The 21,499-nt window shown below is 50.2% G+C and overlaps 1 protein-coding gene across 1 annotated transcript in view; it reads left to right on the forward strand.

Moving 5' to 3' along the window:
* Nucleotides 1-17,752, forward strand: part of bckdha (branched chain keto acid dehydrogenase E1 subunit alpha) — a 65,304-nt gene extending 47,552 nt beyond the window's left edge. Inside the window, 1 exon segment of the mRNA XM_085973462.1 lies at nt 11,872-17,752. Within this exon segment, the coding sequence (XP_085829588.1) occupies nt 11,872-12,042 (171 nt within the window). The 3' untranslated portion in view covers nt 12,043-17,752.
* The last annotated feature ends 3,747 nt before the right edge of the window (nt 17,753-21,499 follow it).

A 21,499-nucleotide genomic window follows, 5' to 3' on the forward strand; every position in this document is an offset into this window, starting at 1 on the left:
CGAGACTCCAGGGCAGTGCCAAGGGAGCACTGCACTGTCAAAGCCGAGACTCCAGTGCAGTGCCGAGGGAGCGCTGCACTGTCAAAGCCGAGACTCCAGTGCAGTGCCGAGGGAGCGCTGCACTGTCGGAGGCCGAGACTCCAGGGCAGTGCCGAGGGAGCGCTGCACTGTCAAAGCCGAGACTCCAGGGCAGTGCCGAGGGAGCGCTGCACTGTCGGAGGCCGGGACTCCAGTGCAGTGCCGAGGGAGCGCTGCACTGTCGGAGGCCGAGACTCCAGGGCAGTGCCGAGGGAGCGCTGCACTGTCAAAGCCGAGACTCCAGGGCAGTGCCGAGGGAGCGCTGCACTGTCGGAGGTGCCATGTTTCAGATGAGACGTTAAACCGAGGCCCCCGTCTGCGCTCTCAGGTGGACGTAAAAGATCCCACGGCCACTATTTTGAAGAAGAGCAGGGGGAGTTCTCCCCGGTGTCCCGGGCCAATATTTATCCCTCAAACAGCATCACGAAAAAACAGATGATCTGGTCATTCTCACATTGCTGTTTGTGGGAGCTTGCTGTGCGCACATTGGCTGCTGCGTTTCCTACAGTACAAAGGGATCTGGGGGTCCTGGTGCATGAAACACAAAAAGTTAGTATGCAGGTGCAGCAGGTGATCAGGAAGGCCGATGGAATCTTGGCTTTTATTGCAAGGGGGATGGAGTATAAAAACAGGGAAGTCTTGCTGCAGTTATACAGGGTACTGGTGAGGCCACACCTGGAATACTGCGTGCAGTTTTGGTTTCCATATTTAAGAAAAGATATACTTGCTCTCGAGGCGGTTCAGAGAAGGTTCACTCGGTTGATTCCAGAGATGAGGGGGTTGACGTATGAGGAAAGGTTGAGTAGGTTGGGACTCTACTCATTGGAGTTCAGAAGAATGAGAGGCGATCTTATCGAAACATATAAGATTGTGAGGGGGCTTGATCGGGTGGATGCGGTGAGGATGTTTCCACTGATGGGTGAGACTAGAACTAGGGGGCATAATCTTAGAATAAGGGGCTGCCCTTTCAAAACTGAGATGAGGAGAAACTTCTTCACTCAGAGGGTAGTAAATCTATGGAATTTGCTACCCCAGAGAGCTGTGGAAGCTGCAACATTAAATAAATTTAAAATGGAGATAGACATTTTCCTAGCAGATAAGGGAATTAGGGGTTACGGGGAGAGGGCAGGGAAGTGGACGTGAGTCTAGATTCAGATCAGCCATGATCCTATTGAATGGCGGAGCAGGCCCGAGGGGCCGTATGGCCTACTCCTGCTCCTACTTCTTATGTTCTTATCCCACGGCCACTATTTTGAAGAAGAGCAGGGGGAGTTCTCCCCGGTGTCCCGGGCCAATATTTATCCCTCAAACAACATCACGAAAAAACAGATGATCTGGGTCATTCTCACATTGCTGTTTGTGGGAGCTTGCTGTGCGCACGTTGGCTGCCGCGTTTCCTACATTAAAAGTCCCAGAGACCAGGTAAGGCCTCAGTACGTCGGCGAGAATCCTGAGCGGCAGATCGGGGCTATAAAAGTCCCCAGAGACCAGGTAAGGCCTCAGTGCGTCGGCGAGAATCCTGAGCGGCAGAGCGGGGCTATAAAAGTCCCAGAGACCAGGTAAGGCCTCAGTGCGTCGGCGAGAATCTCGAGCGGCAGAGCGGGGCTATAAAAGTCCCCAGAGACCAGGTAAAGCCTCACAGCGTCGGCGAGAATCTCGAGCAGCAGAGCGGGGCTATAAAAGTCCCCAGAGACCAGGTAAGGCCTCAGTACGTCGGCGAGAATCTCGAGCGGCAGAGCGGGGCTATAAAAGTCCCCAGAGACCAGGTAAGGCCTCAGTACGTCGGCGAGAATCTCGAGCGGCAGAGCGGGGCTATAAAAGTCCCCAGAGACCAGGTAAGGCCTCAGTGCGTCGGCGAGAATCCTGAGCGGCAGAGCGGGGCTATAAAAGTCCCAGAGACCAGGTAAGGCCTCAGTGCGTCGGCGAGAATCTCGAGCAGCAGAGCGGGGCTATAAAAGTCCCCAGAGACCAGGTAAGGCCTCAGTGCGTCGGCGAGAATCTCGAGCGGCAGAGCGGGGCTATAAAAGTCCCCAGAGACCAGGTAAGGCCTCAGTGCGTCGGCGAGAATCTCGAGCAGCAGAGCGGGGCTATAAAAGTCCCAGAGACCAGGTAAGGCCTCAGTACGTCGGCGAGAATCTCGAGCGGCAGAGCGGGGCTATAAAAGGCCCAGAGACCAGGTAAGGCCTCAGTGCGTCGGCGGGAATCCTGAGCGGCAGAGCGGGGCTATAAAAGTCCCAGAGACCAGGTAAGGCCTCAGTGCGTCGGCGAGAATCTCGAGCGGCAGAGCGGGGCTATAAAAGGCCCAGAGACCAGGTAAGGCCTCAGTGCGTCGGCGAGAATCTCGAGCAGCAGGGCGGGGCTATAAAAGTCCCCAGAGACCAGGTAAGGCCTCAGTGCGTCGGCGAGAATCTCGAGCGGCAGAGCGGGGCTATAAAAGTCCCCAGAGACCAGGTAAGGCCTCACAGCGTCGGCGAGAATCTCGAGCGGCAGAGCGGGGCTATAAAAGTCCCAGAGACCAGGTAAAACCAGTCTCCAGTCTGGAAGGAGAGAGGTAAAAAGTAATCCAAGTGTGACGTCACCAGAAAGCGGGTAAGTGATTGGTTGGTAAGTATTTCTCCCTTTTAAGCTTAAATCTCTTTGGTTTATAGTTTCTAAGGTGTGATATTCACCATCTAGAATCGGGGCAGAGTATATTTAAGAATAATATTAATAAATTTAATTAATTACATAGAATGGGAGATCAGGTGATGTGTTGCTGCTGCAATATGTGGGAGCTGGTGGACACCATTGATGCTCACAGTGATCACATTTGCAGTAAGTGTTGGCTGCTCGAGGAACTCCGGCTCCGTGTTGAAGAGCTGGAGTCCGAGCTTCAAACACTGAGACACATCAGGGAGGGGGAGAGTTACCTGGACTCTGTGTATCACGAGGTAGTCACACCAATTAGATTAATTAATTCAGATGTAGTCCGTGGCCAGGGTCAGGATGGTGTGACTAGAAGTGAGGCAGGTACGGGGATCCAGGAGGTAGTGTTGGAGGAGCCGCAGCCCTTGCACTTGTCCAACAGGTTCGAGGCTCTTACTCCCTGTGGGGACAGAAGCAGGGACTGCAGGGAGGATGAGCAACCTGGCCACAGCACCGTGGAGCAGGGGGCCATTCAAGTGGGGGGAGTTAAAAGAAATGTTGTAGTGGATAGTATCGTTAGGGGGATAGGTAGAGTTCTTTGCAGCTGAGAGCGAGAGTCCCGAAGGCTGTGTTGCCTGCCCGGTGCCAGGATTAAGGACATCTCCTCTGGACTGGAGAGAAACTTGGAGTGGGAGGGGGAGGATCCAGTTGTCGTGGTCCATGTTGGTACCAACGACATAGATAGGACAAGGAAGGAGGTTCTGCTGAGTGAGTTTGAGCAGCTAGGGGCCAAATTAAAAAGCAGAACCACAAGGGTAATAATCTCTGGATTATTACCTGAGCCACGAGCGAATTTGGCTAGGACAAATAAAATTAGAGAGTTAAATGCGTGGCTCAAAGACTGGTGTGGGAGAAATGGGTTTTGCTTCCTGGGACACTGGCACCAGTACTGGGGCAGGAGGGAGCTGTTCCGTTGGGACGGGCTTCACTTGGCCAGTGCTGGGACTAGAGTCCTGGCAGATCATATAACTAGGGCTGTAGAGAGGGCTTTAAACTAACTAGTGGGGGGGAGGTTCCTAGAGAGCAAATAATAAAAATGACAACAGAGAAGGTCATAGACTTAGGTAGCAGTGGGGAAATTAAAAACCAGAGCGTGTCAGGAAGGGGCAGAAGGTATGGAGTAAAAGGTAAAGTAATAAAAAGGGCAAAAGCAGGAACTAAGTGTCACAAAACATATTTGAAAGTTCTCTATCTGAATGCACGTAGCATTCGTAACAAAATAGATGAGTTAATGGCACAAATAACTACATATGGGTATGATCTTGTGGCCATTACAGAAACATGACTGCAGGGTGACAATGCCTGGGAATTAAACATACCAGGTTATTTAACGATCAGGAAGGACAGGCAGGAAGGAAGGGGAGGTGGGGTGGCTATGTTAATAAAGGAAGGAATCACTGTAATACAGAGAAATGATATTGGGTCAAAAGATCAGGATAATGAAACAGTTTGGGTGGAGGTAAGGAATAATAAGGGGGAAAAAACACTAGTGGGCGTAGTCTATAGGCCTCCGAACAGTGGCAACTCTGTTGGACGGAGTATCAATCAGGAAATAGTTGAGGCTTGTAATAAGGGAACATCGATAATTATGGGGGATTTTAACTATCATATTAATTGGACAAATCAAATTGGGCAGGGCTGCCTTGAGGATGAGTTCATTGAGTGTATTAGGGATGGGTTTCTTGAGCAGTATGTAACTGAACCGACCAGGGGGCAAGCAACCTTAGATCTGGTCCTGTGTAACGAGACGGGATTAATTAAAAATGTCCTAGTAAAGGATCCCCTTGGAATGAGTGACCATAACATGGTTGAATTCCATATTCAATTAGAGGGTGAGAAGGTTGGATCTCAAACAAGCGTGCTAAGCTTGAATAAAGGAGACTATGAAGGTATGAGAGCGGAATTGAGTAGAGTGGATTGGGAAAATAGATTAAAGGGTAAGACGATACATGATCAGTGGTGTACATTTAAGGAGTTATTTTACAACTTCCAAAAAATATATATTCCACTGAGAAGAAAAGGGTGTAAAAGAAAAGACAGCCATCCGTGGCTAAGTAAAGAAATTAAGGATAGTATGCGACTAAAAACAAGGGCATATAAGGTAGCCAAATCTAGTGGGAGGATAGAGGATTGGGAAAACTTTAAAAGACAGCAAAAAGTAACAAAAAGATTGATTAAGAAAGGGAAGATAGATTATGAAAGTAAATTAGCAAAAAATATAAAAACAGATAGTAAGAGTTTTTATAGTTATATAAAAAGAAAAAGGGTGGCTAAAGTAAATGTTGGTCCCTTAGAGGATGAGACCGGGAAATTAATGGTGGGAAATATGGAGATGGCAAAAACACTGAATGAATATTTTACATCAGTCTTTACAGTAGAAGACACTAAGAATATCCCAACACTGGACAAACAGGGGGCTAAAGGGGGGGAGGAGCTAAACACGATCAAAATCACTAAGGAAGTGGTACTCGGTAAAATAATGGGACTCAAGGCGGATAAATCACCTGGACCTGATGGCTTACATCCTAGGGTCTTGAGGGAAGTGGCGGTAGCGATTGTGGATGCATTGGTAATAATTTTCCAAAACTCCCTGGACTCGGCAAAGGTCCCGGCAGACTGGAAAACTGCTAATGTAACACCCTTATTTAAAAAGGGCAGTAGACAGAAGGCTGGAAACTATAGACCGGTTAGCCTAACATCTGTGGTAGGTAAAATTTTGGAGTCCATTATTAAGGAGACAGTAACAGGACATTTGGATAATCATAATTTAATAGGACAAAGTCAGCATGGTTTTATGAAGGGGAAGTCATGTTTGACAAATTTGCTGGAGTTCTTTGAGGAAGTAACGTATAGGGTGGATAAAGGGCAACCAGTGGACGTAGTGTATTTAGACTTCCAAAAGGCATTTGACAAGGTGCCACACAAAAGATTATTGCTTAAGATAAAAAATCACGGGATTGGGGGTAATATTCTGGCATGGATAGAGGATTGGCTATCTAACAGAAGGCAGAGAGTTGGGATAAATGGTTCATTCTCAGACTGGCAATCAGTAACTAGTGGTGTTCCGCAGGGGTCAGTGCTGGGTCCCCAACTCTTTACAATCTATATTAACGATTTGGAGGAGGGGACCGAGTGTAACATATCAAAGTTTGCAGATGATACTAAGATGGGAGGGAAAGTAGTGAGTGAGGAGGACATAAAAAACCTGCAAAGGGACATCGACAGGCTAAGTAAGTGGGCAGAGATTTGGCAGATGGAATACAATACTGGAAAGTGTGAGGTTATGCACTTTGGCAGGAAAAATCGTAGAGCAAGTTATTATCTTAATGGCAAGAAACTGGAAAGTACTGAAGTACAAAGGGATCTGGGGGTCCTGGTGCACGAAACTCAAAAGGTTAGTATGCAGGTGCAGCAAGTGATTAAGAAGGCCAATGGAATGTTGGCTTTCATTGCTAGGGGGATAGAATATAAAAATAGGGAGGTATTGCTTCAGTTGTACAAGGTATTGGTGAGACCGCACCTGGAATACTGCGTACAGTTTTGGTGTCCATACTTAAGAAAGGACATACTTGCTCTCGAGTCAGTACAAAGAAGTTTCACTCGGTTAATCCCGGGGATGAGGGGATGGACATATGAGGAGAGGTTGAGTAGATTGGGACTCTACTCATTGGAGTTCAGAAGAATGAGAGGCGATCTTATTGAAACATATAAGATTGTGAAGGGGTTGGATCGGGTGGATGCGGGGAGGATGTTCCCGATGATGGGTGAAACTAGAACTAGGGGGCATAGTCTTAGAATAAGGGGCTGCTCTTTCAAAACTGAGATGAGGAGGAACTACTTCACTCAGAGGGTGGTAGGTCCATGGAATATGCTGCCCCAAAAAGCTGTAGAAGCTACATCATTACATAAATTTAAAACAGAAATAGACAGTTTCCTAGAAGTAAAGGGAATTAAGGGTTACGGGGAGCAGGCAGGAATTTGGACATGAGTCTAGGTTCGGATCAGTCATGGCCCTGTGGGTAGCGGAGCGGGCCCAGGGGCCGTGTAGCCTGATCCTGCTCCTATTTCGTGTGTCTAATTCTGTTAGATTCAGGAGATGGTTCTGTGATAGTGGATTGGCGGTTAGGATCAGATCAGCCATGATCTTATTGAATGGCGGAGCAGGCTCGAGGGGCCGATTGGCCTACTCCTGCTCCTATTTCTTATGTTCTTACAACAGTGGCTGCACTTCAAAAAGTACTTCATTGGCTGTGAAGCGCTTTGGGACGTCCGGTGGTCGTAAAAGGCGCTATAGAAATGCAAGTCTGTCTTTTTTTTCTCTTTTCAACCCGGGAGACTACATGGCTGCAAGAGGGGGTTGCGGGGAGGGATGAAGTGTCTAGTCCTGATGCTGCGGTGTGGGGCAGGCTTGATGGGCCAGCTGGTCTTTTCCTTCCCGTCATTTTCATCCGTTCAACTCTTGGTCATTGGTGAGTAAGCTGATCAATATGGGAAGTGTGAGCCAAGAAAGACGAATCGGAATATTTTCTTAACAACGAGAGACTAGGAACTGGCGGAGCAAAGGGATTTAAGAAAAAAGAAAAGAGTTGCATTTCTATAGCGCCATTCGTGACCTCAGGACGTCCCAAAGCACTTTACAGCCAATGAAGTACTTTTTGAAGTGTAGTCACTGTGTTGTAATGTAGGAAACACGGCAGCGAAATTGCGCACAGCAAGCTCCCACACACAGTGATGAGATAATGACCAGATCATGTTTTTGTGATGTCGATTGATTTTTTTTTGTCACGTATTTTTGTCTTGTAACTCTCCTGTGCAGCGCCTTGGGACGTTTTACTACATTAAAGGCGCTATATAAATACGAGTTGTTGTTGTTGTGGGATAACTATTGGCCAGGACACCGGGGATAACTTCCCTGCTCCTCTTCGAAATAGTTCCGAGGGATCTTTTACATCCACCTAAGAGAGGGCAGACGGGGGGCCTCAGTTGAACGTCTCATCCGAAAGACGGCACCTCCGACAGTGCAGCGCTCCCTCGGCACTGCACTGGGAGTGTCGGCCTGGATTTTTGTGCTCGAGTCTCTGGAGTGGGACTCGGACCCACAACCTTCTGACTCCGAGGCGAGTGTGCTACCCAGCTGGCATTTGGCTGGCCGTGTACATAAATAACTAAAAGCCAGTAGACCGGTACAAAAAGCAATCAAAAAGGCTAGTGGAATGTTGGCCTTTATCTCGAGGGGGGTTGGAATACAATGGGGAAGAAGTGATGCTTCAGTTGTACAGGGCCCTGGTCAGATCCCATCTGGAGTACAGGAAACTTTTTTTTATCCGGCACGGACAGGACCGACGTGGTGCCGGTTCATCAACAATTCTGGATAACTGAAAGCTATAGTAAAAGATACGGAGAGCTGAGAGCTCCATATAAAGCAACAAACCCTGTTGGCTTCAGAACAATGGCCACAAGTTGCAAGCGTCTCTGTAGCTTAGCAACAGCTGCAGCCACACCCTTGCACAGCAACACATGGAGGAAGGCAAGTAATAAAAGTTACCTGAACCTACTCCTGAATTTTGCCGGTTAACCGAGATTTCCGGTTATTTAGGTGCCGGTAAATCGAAAGTTTCCTGTAACTGCATTCACTTTTGGGCACGGCACCTCAGGAAGGACGGGGTGCAGTGCAGATTCACCAGAATGGTACCGGGTTTAGAGGGTTAAATTTTGAGGCTAGGTTGCATAAACATGGCTTGCATTCCCTTGAGTTTAGAAGGTGAGGGATGATCTAATTGAAAGAATTCGATAAGTTAGATAGAGAGAAACTGTTTCTCTGGTGTAGGAGTCCTGAACAAAGGGGGCACAATCTTAAAATTTGAGCTGGGAATCAGGAAACATGTTTTCAGACAAAGGCTGATAGAAATCTGGAACTCTCTTCCCTCCCAAAAGGCCGTGGATGCTGGGTCAACTGAAATTTTCAAGGCTGAGATCGACTGATTTTTTTTTTATTAGGTAAGGGTATCGGGGGATATGGGTCAAATGGAGTTGCGGTTCAGATCAGCCATGATCTTATTGAATGGCGGAACAGTCTCAAGGGGATGACTGGCCTCCTTTTGTTCCTCTGTTTCTAGGAGCTCGGGCACGGGAGCAGCAGGGGAGCTATAGTTAGCCTCCCCAATGTAGATGGGGAGAAATCAGCTCGGATTCCTGCTCCTGATCCTTGCGTTGGCATTAGATGAGCAAGCTTGTGCTGCCTCCCTTGTGGATTAGCCTGCCAATTAGCTCACAGATAGGAACAATCAAGGATTAGAAGAAGCCATTCGGGCCATCAAAGCTCATGCCTTTGGAACCCCATTTCTCCCAGTCTAACCTCTGGCTGGTTCTGTTTACCTTAGAATTGAATGATATCAATAGATAAGCTTGATGAATACTTGGGTCAGTGGAACTGTACTCCAGCATGCCTCAATATCTCAGAGAGAGGGGGGGACAGAGTTGGAAAATGTATGTTAAAAGAAAAATGTGTTCTCGCCAATGTTCTGCGTAATCCTCCCTCTCCCACTCCAAGTTCTTCTCCAGCCGCGATGAGATATCCTTAACCCTGGCACCGGGCAGGCAACACGACCTTCGGAACTCCCGGCCGTGGCTGCAGAGAACAGTATCTATCCCCCTGACTATACTGTCCCCTACCACAACTACATGCCTTTTCACTCCCCCCCTACTTGAATGGCCTCCTGCACCATGGTGCCGTGGTCAGTTTGCTCATCCACCCTGCAGTCCTTGTTCTCATCCACACAGGTAGCAAGTGACATAATAAAACTCACTACGCACTTGGTTCGAGTATAAAGCAAGGCTTTAATCAACTTGTTTCTAGTTATCTTTCACTAGTTCCTGTTTACAAAATGTCCTGGGCAAGCTGGGCCCACGCCAAAGTATTTATACTCCTTGGACGGCGCCACCAGCTGGCTGTCCAGTGTTATTTCATGAGTCTTTCTTCATGGATCATAAGATTCATAATAGCAAGTACCTCGTACCTGTTGGTCAAGGTCGAGTTGGCCGAGGCTCCTCCATCAATATGTCCTGGGTCCCCATACCTTCCTGACTCTCAGTCACACCCTCCTGTCTCTGACCACTGACGAACTCTAAAGTACTACTTAATCTAAGGGGTGTGACTGCCTCCTGGAACAAAGTGGCCAGGTAACTCCCCCCTCCCTGATGCCCCGCAATGTCTGCAGCTCGGATTCCGGCTCAACAACTCTGAGCCGAAGTTCCTCGAGCTGCGGGCACTTACCGCAGGTGTGGTTGCTCAGGATCTCGCTAATCTCCACAAACTCCCACACGCTGCAATCATGGCACACCACTTGCCCCGCCATGTCTATCCAACTTTCTTTATTTAGTTGTTTAGTTAATTATTTTTTTTAAAATTTTAATCAATTATTTTAGTTTTAATTGGTTTATCTGGTTTAGTTACTAATTTAATAAAGTAAAGTTATAGCAGTTTACAGTTTCTTAACTAGTTTAGAGACTAAAAAAACTAATACTCACCAACCAATCACCTACCTGCTGCCCTGTGATGTCGCTCCTTGATTTTTCTGTTTTGAAGGCCCTTTATAACATCGCTGATCCTCCCCCTCCCCTCCCCCTCCCCTCCCCCTCCCCTCCCCCTCCCCCTCCCCTTCCCCTTCCCCCTCCCCCTCCCCTTCCCCTTCCCCCTCCGCTTCCCCCGCCACTGATCCCACTCCCCTCGCTCTTTATAACATCGCTGATCCTCCCCCTCCCCCTCCCCTCCCCTTCCCCCTCCCCTCCCCCTCCCCTTCCCCCTCCCCCTCCCCTCCCCTTCCCCCTCCCCTTCCCCTTCCCCCTCCCCTCCCCCTCCCCCTCCTCCCCTCCCCTTCCCCCTCCCCTCCCCCTCCCCTTCCCCCTCCCCTCCCCTTCCCCCTCCCCTCCCCTTCCCCCTCCCCTCCCCTTCCCCTTCCCCCTCCCCCTCCCTTCCCCCTCCCCTTCCCCCTCCCCCTCCCCTTCCCCTCCCCTCCCCCTCCCCTTCCCCCTCCCCCTCCCCTTCCCCCTCCCCCTCCCCTTCCCCCTCCCCACGCCCTCCCCTTCCCCCTCCCCTTCCCCCGCCACTGATCCCACTCCCCTCGCTCTTTATAACATCGCTGACTCCGTTCCACTCACCGTTCCTCTCACTGTTCCGTTCCTCTCACTGTTCCGTTCCTCTCGCTGTTCCGTTCCTCTCGCTGTTCCGTTCCTCTCGCCGTTCCGTTCCTCTCACCGTTCCTCTCACTGTTCCGTTCCTCTCACCGTTCCTCTCACTGTTCCGTTCCTCTCGCCGTTCCGTTCCTCTCACCGTTCCTCTCACTGTTCCGTTCCTCTCGCCGTTCCGTTCCTCTCACCGTTCCTCTCACTGTTCCGTTCCTCTCACCGTTCCGTTCCTCTCACCATTCCGTTCCTCTCGCCATACCGTTCCTCTCACCGTTCCGTTCCTCTCACCGTTCCGTTCCTCTCACCGTTCCGTTCCTCTCGCCGTTCCGTTCCTCTCGCCGTTCCGTTCCGCTCGCCGTTCCGCTCGCCGCTCCCCTCGCCGCTCCTCTCACTGTTCCGTTCCTCTCACCGTTCCTCACTTCCCCTCGCCGCTCCCCTCGCCGTTCCTCTCACTGTTCCGTTCCTCTCGCCGCTCCTCTCGCCGTTCCTCTCACCGTTCCGTTTTCCCCTCGCCGCTCCTCTCGCGCTCTTTCTAGCTCTTTATCAGCAGTGCTCACATAGACATCAATAGAGACACAACACACAGGTGAAAGTCAACTCCTCATTATTATCCAGTGACCTAATTGGATGTGGGTGTGTGTGAATATTGCGCGCAAGGGGGTTGGAGCGTGGGAGAGAGAGCCACGCGAGAGAGGGCGGATACTGTGCGAGTGTTATGCTGCCTGTGTATCGTTCTCTGCACATCACGAGGAGCTGGTTAAACAGTAGTGGAGCCCAGGGTGCCCTCTGTCAACAGGTGGCACAGGTCAACACGGCAGCAAAAATATATATAGACATTTTAAAAACAAGAGGGAAGCTTGAGTGATGATGACAGAGTTGGAATGCCACCTGGTTAACTGACGGACTCTGCAATCTCTTCGCCAGGTGATGGAAGCCTTTGAGGAGGCCGAGCGGGCGCTGAAACCAAAGCTGGAATATTTGTTCACCGACGTGTACAAAGAGACTCCAGTCAACCTCCAGAAGCAGCAGGAGGTGCTGCAGAGGCACCTGAAGATGTACGGGGAGCATTACCCCATCGACCATTACGAGAATTAGAGACAGCGCTCCGAGGAACGGCTGAGTCCCACCCTGTCCGCTACCCCTCGCCAACGAGTTTCCGTTTGATCTCGTTGTCACAAAAGTCACCTCTTGTTAAACCATTGTTTTCCTAAACTTAAAATCATCCGTTAATTACTGGGAATTCTTCCCCTGCCCGCCCCTGCATTCAGTCTCTTATCCCGCTAATCAGAGCGCTCTGTGTTCCTGTTTTTTGGTAGCTGGGTATTGTCGGAATTTGATATCACTGGGGACTGGCACTCGGCGAAACCCTGGTCTTCAGTGATCCTCTCATCCTGAACACAGGAATGATGTCGCTGAGAGGACGAGCTTGTTGCTTAAAGGGCCCGTGCGCAGTGACGTCCGTTACCCGAGATTCTCAGAAGTGGGCGGGGGGGGGGGGAGGGGAGGGGAGGGGAATATGTCATAGCAATGTAGGAGACCTAAATTATTCAGTGCACTCTGATCACAGAAAGGGGAGAGAAATGGAAACCCAAAGGGTGAGGAAAGGCTAATTGTTTCCACTTGACTTAAATATTCTGTCAGTTTTGGGAGGGCAGGTTGTGCACGGAGCTCTTGGGGGTAGTGGTCTGTTTTATTATTTTCTGTCTTGGCCTGTGGCGTTAGATTCATCTTAAGAACACAAAAATTAGGAGCAGGAGTAGGTCATTCGGCCCCTCGAGCCTGCTCCGCCATTCAATAAGATCATGGCTGATCTTTGACCTCAACTCCACTTTCCCGCCCAATCTCCATATCCCTTGAATCCCCGAGAGTCCAAAAATCTTCTCACTAAGGTATACTAGGGAAGTGCCTGCTGTGTTAGTTTGTGATGTTTAGCTAGGTCAGGGGGACAATGCTTTCTGAACACTCGATAACCTTTCAGCGCACACCTCTGTTCTGTAATATTAGCAAAAAACATGATTCTCCCACGTTCCTTCGTAGTCTCCCAGGTTAGAGAGGGTGTCGGGTGCAGTACCGAGCTCGAGAGAGAGTAGACCGTGCGAGGTGCAGGCCCCACCCAGTCTCTGCTAAATTGCCTAATCGCAATCAGGACACCAGGTGGTGTGCTATCATTGCCCTCGGCGCCCCCTGAACTGGGGCGGAGGACTAGCCTGTGTTTTCGCGCCCCCCCCCCACCCCGATCGCTGGGAATGGGGCGAGGACAGGGCTATGCCCAGCTCCGATGGGCCTGTTCGGTCTTGGCTCGCACTCGCAGAATGGAACGCAGCCAGTGCATGCACCAAACGTGTCCAACAGGAGCTGAGGCTTTCGGCAGGGGAGGTGGAGGCATTAGAGAGGGGGAAAGAAAATAAGAGCGATTATATTAAAAGTGGGGAAGGAGTGAGCGGAACGTACCGACGCGAAAAGCACCGGAATGGTCTTGATTCATTCAACGGGAAGCTTTCTCTGGGCTTTGGTGCTGAAAGGTATCTCAGCAGTACAGAACAAACCCGGATTCTTGCACGGGACTACACGTGCACTCAATAAGTGGGTTAATGCACACTGCTGCCACCTGCCCCACGCTCTTGTGTGTGTCGAACCCCACTCGCTGCATTGCTGTTCAAATACCATGCGATGGATTCGGGCACTAAAGATCAGTTCTTGTTTCAGATCTCGGTCATTTAAGGTCAAAATCGAACCTCCCTGTACAGCAGGTAGTTAGTACGGGTTAGGTGGAGAGCGTGTTGCTAGATGCCGTGAACTTTTGTCTGCCAAAGGGAATAAGGTCTAAATCACTGGGAGCGAGGGTTTCCTCGGTGCAAATTGCACCTGTGCCATCTCGGTCAATGGCTGAGGTCAAACCGTGCCTCAGTCAGAGCACTTTGGGTCAGCAGAGAAGGGGTTTAAATTTGTCTTATGCCCCAGGGTTAGGGAGAGGGGTGGGGGAAATTCAGCCAGTGTTCCCCTCCCTGATCACTGTCCATTGACCCCCCCCCTCGCTGCAGGGCCAGCGGGCGAGGACGGGATCTCACTTGGTTGTGACGCTCCCCGTGGCACAATAGCGCTCCCGCGTGAATCGCCACTTGGACACGGTCCTGCCTTCCCGTGGAACTGCGCCCCCCCCACCCCCAGTAAGAGTCGGTGGCCTAGAAATTTGTCTGGGGGCGGGGGCACAAAACGGGCAATACCTGATCGGCCGCCCGTCATAAGCAGCACCCGATAATCAGTTCCATTGCTGTCAAGGCCAGTGTCTTCAGGGGAGGAGGAGGGAACATTGGAGGAAGGAGAATCCTTTTAAATACAAATTGGGTGTTTCCACACTTCCTGGAACAGCCATTTTGGAGATTCGGCATTGGTGGGGGGGATGGGGGCAGTATCCGCTGCACGTGCTGGTTTGTTAATGCTTCTTAAACTGGCGTTTATTTGCAGACCAGAGGGCGATGCAGGCGATGTCCGCACCTTGCAGGCAGCCTCATCGGTGCTCCCTGTCTAACAGCCACCCTGGGAAAGCTGTAACCGCCATCGTCGTCATGGTAATGACCTGTAAGGCTGCCAGACCTGTGCGCAAGGTGGCAAAAGGTCACAGGTCACGGCTGGCACCGTGGTTGGGGGGGGGGGTGGGAAGGGTCAATCGCAACCTGAATAATTACGGTAATGCGCAGTGCCTGCGTCGAGGAACTGTGAACCTCTGTCGAGAAACTTCCCGGTGCACTTGCCACCTCCCCTTCAGAGCCAGCGGTTTCTCTGTGGCTAGCCAGGGATCAGGTGCTTGATAAACTGGGTGTCACAGACGAGTTCAGACTGTGGGGCAAGGCCAGTAGAAGCTGCTGTAGTGAGCGCTTCACAATTTGAGTCAACTTCCAACGGTTTTTAGGTCACTCGATTCCCCCCTTTCCCCCACAAAAAGGTATTGCCACCGTGTATGTAACTTCCTGCACTCCCCTGGATGCAGTCAGATCTGGCATTGCCTACCTGACACTTCAAAGTAATTCTCAATGCTTTGAGACATCATACAGGAAATTTTTTTTTATCCGGCACGGACGGGACCGACGTGGTGCTGGTTCATCAAAAATTCCGGATAACCGAACGCTATAGTAAAAGATACGGAGCTGAGAGCTCCGTATAAAGCACCAAACCCTGTTGCTTCTTCAGAACAATGGCCACAAATTCCAAGCGTCTCTGTAGCTTAGCAACAGCTGCAGCCACACCCTTGCACAGCAACAAATGGAGGAAGGCAAGTAATAAAAGTTACCTGAACCTACTCCTGAATTTTGCCGGTTAACCGAGATTTCCGGTTATTTAGGTGCCGGTAAATCGAAAGTTTCCTGTAACATTATAGGGCGGGGGGGGGGGTGTAACGGTGGAGTGTATTTATCTCACTGTCGTGCGTGACCTAATGGGTCAGTGGCAGCTTTTTGCCAAACAAACCAGGTCAAGAAACGGTTGGGGGTGGGGTGCGTACGACAGAGAATGGGACCTGCAAGACGGAGCGGATTGGGGAACGGGCAGGGATCCCAAACCACATGCCGTGCTTTCAGAACCTAGACACCCACTGCTTCCCTAGGCCCCGCGCTATATTCCAGTTCTACACTTTTTTCCCCTCCCCTCCCCCCCCCCCCCCCCTCAATCCCCAAACATGCCCGATCCCACTCCCCGTCACGCAGGGCAGTACAGTAAGTAATGTCCACATTAATACACCACCCTATAACATTATCCGGGTGTCGGCCAGTGGCTCAGTGGGTAGCACTCTTGCCTCCGAGTCGGAAGGTTGTGGTCTCGAGTCTCACTCCAGTGAGGTGAGCACAAAAGTCTAGATCCTGAGGTCGTGAAAGGCTCTATGTAAATGCGGGTCTTTCAATAGAAAGCACATCACACAGTAGATTGTAGTGTTGTGCAAATAAACAGTCCCCCCCCCCCCTCATGACCTCCACTTAATTTAGAGGGATTAGCACAAACTGGAGAGTGTTCGGCAGGGCCCAGCTCAGCTGATAGACTGAGCTGAGGATTCAGCAGTAACGTGTTGGGGAAATCTGACTGTGTGGGTTGGTGGTGTTAGATAGTCCCCCCAATGTGTTGCTGAGCTGTAGCTGTAGTGCGGGCCAGACTGCCCGCCACCTTATAAAAAGCATGTGATCGAGTCCAAACCACGCTGCAGTGTCTGCAGAAACATCTCTATGCTGCTTGCTCCGTGCTTCTGCCCATTTTGGTTTCTTCCACCGGACAGCTGCAGTCTGTGGAAGGAAACTTTGCTGTCACACACGAATACACCGGCAAACCTGGTCAAAGTATTCACCACAGCCTTTCCGGAACTGGCGAATATAATTTGAATAACTTTCTTAAAAAAAGAGAATCTCTTGCTGTAAAGGTTTCCGACCAGCACTGCAGATGAGGAAGTTCTTATCAGATGCACTTCACCTTCCCTCCCCGCCCCCCCCTCAGCTCGTCTTCCACTTTCTAAACAATGCATGTTTAAGAAATGGTTTCCCTCTTACCCAGAGGTTTGGGCAGCTCAATAAGCATTTTCCTGTACTGGACAGTGTTTTATTTTTGTACAATGTTTGTTTTGTTTTTTCTCAGTGAGGTGCTTGGGGCATGTTCTGTCCTGCTTTAAGTGGGCTGGACGCCCGAAATTGGTCGGAGCACGCGCCCAGTGCAATCCGACCACAAGTCGGCCGATTTACTCTCAGCTGCTGCTGCAGCCGAATCGCTGCCCCCGGGTTGCCAACTCTGGATGGCCATATTCCTGGAGGCTTTGTCACATGACCACCCTACCTCCAAACACCCCGCCCGGTCAAATAACCTCCCCCCCCCCCCACAATCTCCAATACTTTTATAACTAATGAAAGTTTTCAAAGAAAATTGTGGGGGGGGAAGTGCACAATTTTATTTTTAACACCCCACCCCCTCCCTATGATTTATTTTCTTCTCCCGGAGATGCACGCAGCAGTGGCTTGACAAAGGGTTTTGACCTGAAACGTTGACTCTATTTCTCTCTCCACGGATGTTGCCTGGCCTGCTGAGTTTTTCCAGCATTTTCCATTTTCTGTTGTTATCCAGGAGATTAATCCTGGAGACTCCAGGACAACCCGGAAAGGTTGACGACCCCCCCATCCCCACCACGTCCGCCCCCCCCCCATCCCCACCACGTCCGCCCCTAGCTGCTGTAAACTGGGTCAGCCTCAACCCTACCCTGGCCCAGGAGGCAAGAGCTTACTCGAGCCAACCAGCATTGTGAGAATGGTGCATTTCCCCAACCCCCGCTTACCCCTTCACCCGTGTAAATGGTGCGCAGTTTGTGTGTAGTATTTGACGTCCCCTTTAACAGGGTGCACTCGCCACTGTTAATTACTGATATCGAGACGGTTTCACTCTCATTTCCTCTGTTGATTTATCTAGAGGCTTGCTTCCTAATTGTTCGGTTAGGAACCTCCTGTCGATATAGCATTTCCACAGGATCCTGCCTTAATTCTTGGCACCCCAACAATTAAAACAACGTGGTTTGCTGCTGATAACACACTAGTCTAATGATAACTGTTAGATACTAAATAGATATTGCTGTCGGGTTAAGAGCTACGGAGGTAGCATGGGTCTCAGGGAGAGAGGGTTTTTATTATCGACTAAAATTTGCATTGGACGCTGAAGTAAAAGCAGCCTGAACAAATGCTAATTCCGTATTTATCGTCAGAAAAGCTGTTACAAAAAAGAAACATGTTAAAGCTGCGTGTATAATCATTGGTACATAACAGAAATAAAGATTAATCAAAATGGACAGTGTGCTTTCTAAAATTGGTGTTAAGGGTTAAATGTTGGTTCTGAAGCACAATATAGGCACCAACTTAAAGGTGGTTTATAACTCGTGCAGAACGTGAGACTTGAATCTCAGGGGTCCCACCATGTTGGAGTTGGCACTGTGCACATCCTGCTCGCTTAATAACCACCTCTCTCTCGGGATTTCATTTCCTCTGCTAACAGCAGCATTAAATACAGTACAAAGATTTCCAACACGTTATTAACCAGGTGGCAAATTAAACCTTGAGCCATTTTGTGTCGTTTCTTCAGACCGGCAGGGCAAGGTGTTTGACCTCAAGGGGTTAACATTCTTGTGAATAATTTTATTCCAAAACTTCCTGATGTGGTTCACAAGCCTCTGGAATTTTGAACAGGTGCTGTCTAGACTCCCTCTCATGCTGTGCTGTCTAGACTCCCTCTCGCGCTGTGCTGTCTAGAGTCCCTCTCATGCTGTGCTGTCTAGACTCCCTCTCGCGCTGTGCCGTCTAGACTCCCTCTCGGGCTGTGCCGTCTGGACTCCCTCTCGCGCTGTGCTGTCTAGACTCCCTCTCGCGCTGTGCCGTCTGGACTCCCTCTCGCGCTGTGCTGTCTGGACTCCCTCTCGCGCTGTGCTGTCTGGACTCCCTCTCACGCTGTGCCGTCTGGACTCCCTCTCACGCTGTGCTGTCTGGACTCCCTCTCACGCTGTGCCGTCTGGACTCCCTCTCGCGCTGTGCCGTCTGGACTCCCTCTCACGCTGTGCTGTCTGGACTCCCTCTCGCGCTGTGCTGTCTGGACTCCCTCTCACGCTGTGCCGTCTGGACTCCCTCTTGCGCTGTGCTGTCTGGACTCCCTCTCGCGCTGTGCTGTCTGGACTCCCTCTCGCGCTGTGCCGTCTGGACTCCCTCTCACGCTGTGCTGTCTGGACTCCCTCTCGCGCTGTGCTGTCTGGACTCCCTCTCACGCTGTGCCGTCTGGACTCCCTCTTGCGCTGTGCCGTCTGGACTCCCTCTCACGCTGTGCTGTCTGGACTCCCTCTCGCGCTGTGCTGTCTGGACTCCCTCTCGCGCTGTGCTGTCTGGACTCCCTCTCGCGCTGTGCTGTCTGGACTCCCTCTCGCGCTGTGCCGTCTGGACTCCCTCTCACGCTGTGCTGTCTGGACTCCCTCTCGCGCTGTGCTGTCTGGACTCCCTCTCGCGCTGTGCCGTCTGGACTCCCTCTCGCGCTGTGCCGTCTGGATGCCCTCTTGCGCTGTGTTCCGGCTCACAACTTTGTAAGTGTGCAGGAGTCTTGAGGGAGCACTGCATGGATTCCTCAAGGACTTTCGTGGATGGAATGTGTGATGTATTCATGCAACACCTGATCAACAATGACTCATTTCAACAGCGTAACGGTGAGCCACCTGGAACCTCAAACTGCCTTGATGGAACGTGTGAAGATGTTGACAATAAAATTTATATTTAAGATTGAAATTCTTTAGCTTACTGAGTGTCCTTGTTTTGGTTTTTGGTTGCAGTCCTTGAGGTTCAGGATTCCTGGCCCTGTAGTGCATAAGTATCCTCCCACCGGTCGTCAATGCCATGGGTTCCCAATCTTAGCAAGGTCTGGGCAGCCGGGCAGAGGGCCTAGAGGCTTGAACATAAGAATTAGGAGCAGGAGTCGGCCATACGGCCCCTCGAGCCTGCTCCACCATTCAATAAGATCATGGCTGATCTTCGAGCTCTACGCCACTTTCCCGCCCGATCCCCATAACCCTCGATTTCCCCTAGAGTCCAAAAATCTATCTACCTCAGCCTTGAATATACTCAACTATTCAGCATCCACAGCCCTTTGAGGCAGAGAATTCCAAAGATTGACAACCCTCTGAGTGAGGAAATTCCTCCTCATCGCAGTCCTAAACGTCCGACCCCTTATCCTGAGACTATGTCCCCTAGCTACATACGAATTAGGAGCAGGAGTCGGCCACTCGTCCCCTCGAGCCTGCCCCGCCATTCAGTAAGATCATGGCTGATCTGATTACCCCACATTCTCGCCTACCCCCGATAACCTTTCACCCCCTTGCTTATCAAGAATCTAACTCTGCCTTAAAAATATTCAAAGACTCTGCTTCCACCACCCTTTGGGGAAGAGAGTTCTAATCACTCCAGCCAGGGGAAACAACCTCTCAGCATCTACCCATTAATTCCCTGCTCAGGACCTTCTATGTTTCAAATGAGATCACCTCCTTCTGAACTCCAGAGAGTATCGGCCCAGTCTACACAATCTCTCCTCGTAGAACAGCCCACTCATCCCAGGAATCAATCCAGTGAACCTTCAATGCACCGCCTCTGAGGCATGTATATCCTTCCTCAGATAAGGAGACTGAAACTGTGCACAGTACTCCAGGTGTGGTCTCGCCCATGCCCTGTACAATTGTAGCAAGACTTCCTTACTCTTATACTCCAACAGGAATGGTAGTGTAGTGGTAATGTCACTGGGCTAGTAATCCAGTAGGTCTTAGACCAATAATCAAAGACGTGAGTTCAAATCCCACCATGGCAACTGGGGAATTTAAATTCAGTTAATTAAATAAATCTGGAATAATTACTTTTAATGGTAACCATGAATGTATTGGATTGTTGTAAAAACCCATCTGGTTCACTAATGCCCTTTAGGGAAGGAAAATCTGCTGCCCTTACCCGGTCTGGCCTATAAGTGACTCCAGACCCACAGCAATGTGGTTGACTCTTAACTGCCCTTGGAAATGGCCTAGCGAGTCACTCAGTTGTAACTAACCACCATGTTCTCAAGGGCAACTAGGGATGGGCAATAAATGATGCCCAGATCCCATAAGCGAATAATAACCAAAACCCCTGCAATAAAGGCCAACCTGCTGTTCCTGCATGCTAACTGTGTTTCCTGTCTGAGGACACCTAAATCTTGGTGCTGCCTGATCTGAAGGGAGGGAGAATCAGGAGGGCAGGTCTTCACCCACCACTGTAGTGCAGCAACGGTCTGGGATGAAGCGTCCAACCTGACCATCAGCATCAGGGTAATGCTGGAAGAGCTTTAGAGGTGGAGGCCCATAGACAAAGTAGCACCTTTGTTTAAGAAGGGCAGGAAGGATATACCAGGTTACTGTTAACCATTTTGAGCAAACTTTAAACACTCTAGATAAGCTTTCAATAACGTGCCAGGTAGCGAACAACAAAACTTGTTTGGCAGTATTTGATTTAATCCCATACTTCAATTAGCTCTCTCTCCCATCTTTGAAGGATGTAGGAAATGAAGCAGCCAATTTGCGCACAGCAAGGTCCCACAAACAGCAATGTGATAATGACCAGATAATCTGTTTTAGTAATGTTGGTTGAGGGATAAATATTGGCCCCAGGACACCGGGGCGAACTCTCCCTACTCTTCTTCAAAAGTGTGCCATAGGCTCTTTTATGTCCACCTGAGAGGGCAGACGGGGCCTCGGTTTATCATCCCCCCCAAAAGATGGCACCTTCGACAGTGCAGCACTCCCTCAGTAACTGCGCTGAAGTGTCAGCCTAAATTTTGTGCTCAAGTGGCCCACTGAGCCAGGACGGATGCCCTATGACAGTTTTGGTGCTGTGTTATCTGCTGCCCTCGCTCGTATTAATCATAATCAACTTTATTGTCATTGTTAGTGCACAAGTGCAGTACAACGAAATGTAGGCTTGCGGCTCCCGAGAGTGTACATTTAGATTAAGACATTTAAACATTCAACATACATTTGGCTTGTAAT

Source organism: Somniosus microcephalus, chromosome 34, assembly GCF_052327205.1.
Source record: "Somniosus microcephalus isolate GS21.2 chromosome 34, FLI_Smic_1.0, whole genome shotgun sequence".
Taxonomy (NCBI): domain Eukaryota; kingdom Metazoa; phylum Chordata; class Chondrichthyes; order Squaliformes; family Somniosidae; genus Somniosus; species Somniosus microcephalus.